The sequence below is a fragment of the Amphibalanus amphitrite genome, unplaced genomic scaffold, assembly GCF_019059575.1.
Source record: "Amphibalanus amphitrite isolate SeventyFive unplaced genomic scaffold, NRLGWU_Aamphi_draft 000338F_arrow, whole genome shotgun sequence".
In the NCBI taxonomy this organism is placed as follows: Eukaryota; Metazoa; Arthropoda; class Thecostraca; order Balanomorpha; family Balanidae; genus Amphibalanus; species Amphibalanus amphitrite.
The window spans coordinates 364231-371149 of record NW_024881833.1 but is presented as its reverse complement, the minus strand read 5'-3'; the positions used below and the strand labels follow the sequence as shown (position 1 = coordinate 371149).

Below are 6919 nucleotides of genomic sequence, written 5' to 3'. Positions count from 1 at the left end.
CTATTTTACGACCATGATACATGCATTTCTTAAATTGAGCCATTTGAACCAAACACGTACACATATGATAAAATGAATGTCACCATCGTGTTCTACGCCCCAAATTACCCATAAAACATAAGTCACAGGCTGCGAATATCAGTTTTGATTTTCGGGGATATTAGCCTACCTGGTTTACCTGACCTTGACCCTGACCTATGCTTGCCTGACCCCTACATGGATCTGACACTCTTGTAGGCCTTAGATGATGGCTTGTGCACAGTTTTGATAGAGTTTATGACGAGAGACGCCCATTGCAAGGTTCTGAAGTCCATACTACTGAAAGCCCGATTTCAGGTGTTCGACCTGACCTTGACCCGACCTGTGACCTCAAAATTCAGTTTTAAAGTACTCATCTGAAGCGTCTCGTCGCGCTCTTTTGTTTTCCGCTTCGTGCGTTTCGCTGCGCCTATTGGTTCTCGAGTTATCGGCTGCAGGCGTTTAACGCCCCCCCCCCCCCAGCAAACGGCGGGTGGCGAAATACCCCAGCAATTGCCGGGTTTTAAAGAGACGGACAAGAATACTATTGGAAAAATAACGTTGCGGAACGGAAGTGTTCGAGAGCTGCAAGGCCTAATCGTGCAGAGCCAGTAGCGGCGGAACACCTTCAATTAAGGGGGGGGGGGGGCACTACTGACTTTTGGTCCCATTCTTTCCATGCAACGCCCATAGGGCTAATGTTAAAATGCCCAAATCAAAGGGGGCACGGTGCCCCGGTGCCCTCCCCGTTCCCCCGCCTATGTGCAGAGCGTTCGTAAGTGTTGAAATGTGTGCACTGCAAAGCTCATGTATCATAAAAATAATGTAAACGGGTAGGGTAGCATGCGTGCTGTCGCCTTGGATTGGGAAGAAGAAGTTGTGTCACTTTAACGTCAATAATTTCTATGTTAGAAAAAAAAAACACCACGAACTAGGACTAGGCCTTTAAATGTTCAGTGTGGCCAATCATCCATTGTCTCTCATGAACACAATCCAAATATGCTTCACCTACATGTATTTCACATTCAAATTTCAATAACGAATTGCAAACAATCAACAACAGTGCACCCGAAGCGGTCAAATGCGGCTTTGGTGCACCGAAAAGAATCGGCGAGTAACAGTGGCGCCCGACCGGTCGTCTAGAGGACTTTGGTCTGCGGGCGGAGTGTCCAGAGGGCCAGGCCAACGACCCCGGTCCAGAACGAGGTGCCCAGGGCAGCGCTGCCGGGTGGCCTGCAACGAACACAGACCTACAGTCAACCGTTTGCAGTTTTCCAATGGAAAACCGCGAATATCTATACAGAATAAGGATCGATTACTCGCATACCGCTAAAACGTTTAGTTGTTTTCCTGTCTTGTATATAATTTTCTACTTTTTAATTAACAGAGTGCAAAATACGAGAGGCTGCCACTTGTCTGTCCTAAGCAGTGTAACAGTTGCAAACATCACCAGAGAGACGTGCAGATTGCAATAAGAACCCTCAGCCGGCCCACGTATGGACACTCACTTGGTGTAGAGCGGCGTGCTGCTGTATTTCGGCTTCTGAGCTGGTCTCCTCACCTTGATTGTGTTCTGTCGGTGACGACACGGACTGTCATTGTCAAAGGTTACAAATGTCACATTTTGACGCGGCACGTAGACACATTGCATCAGTTGCAGTTTTTTTTTTTACAAAATGTAAAAGTAAATGCGAGACATATGAGCAGGATAGAAATATTAGTAAGAGAAGAGCAAACAAGATTACAAGATCTAGACAATCACTAAAAAGAAATCCAAATCCAGAAACACGTTTAAAGTAAGTAATGCATAACAATAAGGTACTTACCACCAGTTTTTCTACGCTGGACGAGAAGGGAGCCAGGTTTTCTGAAGTTTTTGAGCTCCAGAAGATATTTAGAAGTCCATATGAGCGGGATGAATCCTGTGGGTCAACTGTGTCTACACTATTACCTTGAAGGGTATTTCTGGCCTCCGCAATAAGATCATGATCAGGTACTTCAGATAAGCGCATTTTAACCACCGAACTCTGCCGAACTCCTTCATAAGCTCGCTTGGTTTCCAACCGCCGTTCTTCAGAATGCCTGTTGTCGGCCCGCCTGGCGTTTAGCCGTCGCTCCTCAGAACGCCTGTTGTCAGCCCGCCGTGCCTCAACACGTCGCTCCTCAGAACGCCTGTTATCAGCCCGCCTTGCGTCCAGCCGTTGCTCCTCAGAACGCCTGTTGTCGGCCCGTCTCTCCTCAGAACGCCTGTTGTCAGCCCGCCTTGCATCCAAACGCTGAACCTCAGAGCGCCTGTTATCATCCCGCCTTGCGTCCAGATGTCGTTTCTCAGAACGACTATTGTCAGGATGCCTCGCGTCCAAACGCTGTTCCTCAGAGGGCCTGTTGTCAGCCCGCCTTGCGTCCTGTCGTCGTTCCTCAGAACGCCTGTTGTCAGCCCGCCTTGCGTCCAATCGTCGTTCCTCAGATCGCCTGTTGTCAGCCCTCCTCGCGTCCAAGCGTTGTTCCTCAGAACGACTGCTGTCAACCCGCCTTGCGTCTAGACGTCGCTCTTCAGAGCGTCTGTTCTCAACACGTCTCTCCTCAGAACGTCTGTGGTCAGCCCGCCGTGCATTCAAGCGTTGTTCTTCAGTACGCCTGTTGTCAATCATTTGTCCCTCAGAACGCCTGTTGTCGACCCGCCTTGCGTCCAAACGCTTCTCTTCAGAACGGCGATTGTCAACCCGTCGTGCCTCAACCCTTCGCTCCTCAGAATGTCTGTTGTTGAATCGCCTTGCGTCCAAACGTGGTTCCTCTGACCGTCTGTTGTCAACGCGCCGCTCCTCAGGACGCCTGCTATCCACCTGCCTTGCGTCAAGACGCAGTTCCTTAGAGCGCCCATTGTTGAACCGCCTTGCGTCCAAACGTCGCTCCCCAGAACGTCTGTTGTCAGCCCACCTTGCGGCTAGATGTTGTTCCTTAGACGGCCTATTGTCAACCCGCCGCTCCTCAGAAAAACGCCTGTTTTCAACCCCTCGGTTCTCAGAACGCCGTGCCTCAACAGGTCGCTCCTCAGAACGTCTGTTGTCAACCCGTCTTGCGTCCAGCCGTCGCTCCTCAGAACGCCTGTTGTCAGCCCGCCTTGCCTCCAGGCGTTGTTCTTCAGGGCGCCTGCTGTCAACCCGCTGTGCCGCAGCCCGACGATCCTCAGAACGCCTGTTGTCAGCCTGCCTTGCGTCCAAACGCTGTGCCTCATAGGGCCTATTGTCAACCCGCCGCGCCTCAGCCAGTCGCTCTTCAGAACGTCTGTTGTCAACTCGCCTTGCGTTCAGCCGTCGCTCCTCAGAACGCCTGTTGTCAGCCCGCCGTGCCTGAACCCGTCGCTCTTCAGAGCGCCTGTTATCAGCCCGCCTTGCGTCCAGCCGTTGCTCCTCAGAACGCCTGTTGTCCGCCCGTCGCTCCTCAGAACGCATGCTGTATACCCGCCTTGCGTTCACACGCTGCTCTTCAGACCGGTGGTTGTCAACCCGCCGTGCCTCACCCCGTCGCTCCTCAGAACGCATGTTTTCGGTCTTCCTTGCGTCCAGCCGTCGCTCTTCAGAACGCCTGTTGTCGGCCCACCTTGCGTCCAGCCGTCGCTCCTCAGAAAGCCTGTTGTCAGCCCGCCGTGCCTCATCCCGTCGCTCTTCAGAGCGCCTGTTGTCAGCCCGCCTTGCGTCTAGACGTCGCTCCTCAGAACGTCTGTTGTCATCCCGCTGTGCCTCAACCCGTCGCTCTTCAGATCGCCTGTTGTCGGCCCGCCTGGCGTCCAGCCGTCGCTCCTCAGAACGCCTGTTGTCAGCCCGCCTTGCATCCAAGCGCTGTTCCTCAGAGCGCCTGCTGTCAACTCGCCTAGCGTCTAAACGTTGTTCCTCAAGGCGCCTGTTGTCGACCCGCCGCATCTCAACTCGTCGCTCCTCAGAACGCCGGTTGTCAGCTCGCCTTGCGTCTAAACGTTGTTCCTCAAGGCGCCTGCTGTCGACTCGCCGTATCTCAACTCGTCGCTCCTCAGAACGCCGGTTGTCAGCCCGCCTTGCGTCCAAACGTTGCTCCTCAGACCGCCTTGCGTCTAGAAGTCGCTCCTCAGAACGTCTGTTGTCATCCCGCTGTGCCTCAACCCGTCGCTCTTCAGATCGCCTGTTGTCGGCCCGCCTGGCGTCCAGCCGTCGCTCCTCAGAACGCCTGTTGTCAGTCCGCCTTGCATCCAAGCGTTGTTCCTCAGAGCGCCTGCTGTCAACTCGCCTAGCGTCTAAACGTTGTTCCTCAAGGCGCCTGTTGTCGACCCGCCGCATCTCAACTCGTCGCTCCTCAGAACGCCGGTTGTCAGCCCGCCTTGCGTCCAAACGTTGCTCCTCAGAACGTCTGTTGTCATTCCGCCGTACCTCAACCCGTCGCTCTTCAGATCGCCTGTTGTCGACCCGCCGCATCTCAACTCGTCGCTCCTCAGAACGCCGGTTGTCAGCCCGCCTTGCGTCCAAACGTTGCTCCTCAGAACGTCTGTTGTCATTCCGCCGTACCTCAACCCGTCGCTCTTCAGAACGCCTGTTGTCGGCCCGCCTGGCGTCCAGCCGTCGCTCCTCAGAACGCCTGTTGTCAGCCCGCCTTGCATCCAAACGTTGTTCCTCAGAGCGCCTGCTGTCAACTCGCCTAGCGTCTAAACGTTGTTCCTCAAGGCGCCTGTTGTCGACCCGCCGCATCTCAACTCGTCGCTCCTCAGAACGCCGGTTGTCAGTCCGCCTTGCGTCCAAACGTTGCTCCTCAGAACGTCTGTTGTCATTCCGCCGTACCTCAACCCGTCGCTCCTCAGATCGCCTGTTGTCGGCCCGCCTGGCGTCCAGCCGTCGCTCCGCAGAACGCCTGTTGTCTTCCCGCGTAGCGTCTAGGCGTCGCTCCCCAGAGCGTCTGTTGTCAGCCCGCCTTGCCTCCAAACGTTGTTCCTCAGAACGCCTGTTGACATCCCGCCTTGCGTCCAAACGTTGCTCCTCAGAGCGTCTATTGTCCGCCCGTCGCTCTTCAGAACGCCTGTTGTCGGCTCGCCTTGCGTCCAGCCGTCGCTCCTCAGAACGCCTGTTGTCGGCCCGCCTTGTGCCGAGCCGTCGCTCCTCAGAAACTTTGTTGTCAGCCCGCCTTGCTTCCAAACGTTGTTCCTCAGACTGCCTGCTTTCAACACGCCGTTCGTCCAGCCGTCGCTCCTCAGAACGTCTGTTGTCAGCCCGTCGCTCCACGGAACGCCGGTTGTCGGCCCGTCGTTCATCAGACCGCCTGTTGTCAGCCCTCCTTGCGTCCAAAAGCCGCTCCTCGGAATGACCTTGTCTGGTCGCACTCTGCTCAGGCTCTGCATGGGAATTAACCAATGTTTCATCTTTTATTATTTCTTGTTTCGCAGCTTCATTCTTGCATGTTCCAGTTTCTGGTTTTAGGTGAGAGGCTGTAGTAAGCTCAGATTCGAGAGCCGTTAAGTCATGACTTTCGGTAGCTGCCCATGATTGATGTCCTTCAGTTAGCTTGGGACCGTTTTGGCAAGCGACCACAAGCAGAATGAGAAGACCGATTTTTCGACACATCCTGTGAACGAAAAGAAAGAGTTTAGCCGAGGTATTCTTACATATAAATTTACAAACTTGAGCTTTAAAATACAAAATTTGTACAAAAATTTAACTCTTGGATGTTCTTGATATATTCACTAGCCAATTGTTTTTGCCTGATGTAAAAAAAGGAGCACTATTGCACTTCAGCAGCTTCGTTGGATCTTTTTACAAAATTTCTCGGCATTAAATTCCGAATAGGTGAAAAAAACAACATCATTGTTCATTGAGCGTCCGGGATACACTTAATGTCAACAGTTTTTTTTTTTTGAAGATCATGAAACAGAGACAGCACACCAGCAGAGTGGGTACTCACACTGAGCCCGGCATCCCCCGGTACTGACCTGTCGGCCTGGCTGACGCCCGCAGCCCGGCGGTCCCCAGCGCTCCGGTGTCTCCGCTGACGCTGAGGCAGACGAAGCTGTGGTTGCCGCTGCTGCCGGGACCACGCCCTGGACACCTCTGAGCCCCCTCCGCGGCCGGCGCCGTTTTGTAGCGGCTCGAACGACCAGTGATGAGACTTGTGACGTCACAGCAGACGTCACAGAGAAGCTGCGCCGACCGATAACAGCGTGGCTGGTGGAAATTGACTATTTGTTGTCCATTGCAGCTACATCATTCAGCACCGTGTCACTATATTTGGACGTGGGTTGCGTCAGCCACGCCGTTATTCTCTAGCTTTGCACACAACTGAATATCATATACCTAATAGCTATTTTACTTTAGAAAAAAATACCAAATCATTCGAAGAAAAAATCACATCGATTGATGGTATAATAATTTTCATTCTTTCATGCAAGATAAGACGTGCCTCAGCTTGAAATTTGGAATTTGTATTGTAGCTTTCATGTGAGTATAGTGTTTTAGTGTTTTTAATATCGTATCGTGTTTAAGCATAATAGTCTTAGTTAACTTTGTCTGCATTGTAAGTACGCAGTAAAGCGTCGAGGCCTCGTTACTTGATGAAACATGTGTAGGTACAGACTGCAGATAAATGTTATTACATCTTGTCCTAAAATAGGCGAAAATTGTGTATTAGTTACTTACAATTCAGTGAACTCATACCAACATCCCAACACCCACGAATTAATAGGCATGTAATGTAATTTGTTAAGAGTTTATGAACCTATCCTCAGAGCTTTTAAAATGTTTAGACCAAAAAAAGTTTTGTGCTTTCAATCCTGATGAAAGCCTGTGTTCAAAGTTATCGATAAACTTAATTTGCATGAACTTTTTAGGGCTACAAGGATATGCCATGCACATTTCACTATTTGCAAACAAAAGATCCTCGTACATGC

The 6919-nt window shown here is 52.0% G+C and overlaps 1 protein-coding gene across 1 annotated transcript; it reads right to left on the bottom strand.

Annotated features, from left to right (window-relative positions):
• Positions 1–1016: 1016 nt before the first annotated feature.
• Positions 1017–6070, bottom strand: LOC122388904 (trichohyalin-like). Its single transcript, XM_043380398.1, has 4 exons — positions 5966–6070; positions 1845–5601; positions 1527–1591; positions 1017–1251 (listed from the first exon to the last, which is right to left on the bottom strand). Exons 2-4 carry the CDS (start codon positions 5598–5600, stop codon positions 1158–1160), a joined length of 3915 nt encoding a protein of 1304 aa, XP_043236333.1. The 5' UTR covers position 5601; positions 5966–6070; the 3' UTR covers positions 1017–1157.
• Between the last annotated feature and the right edge of the window lie 849 nt (positions 6071–6919).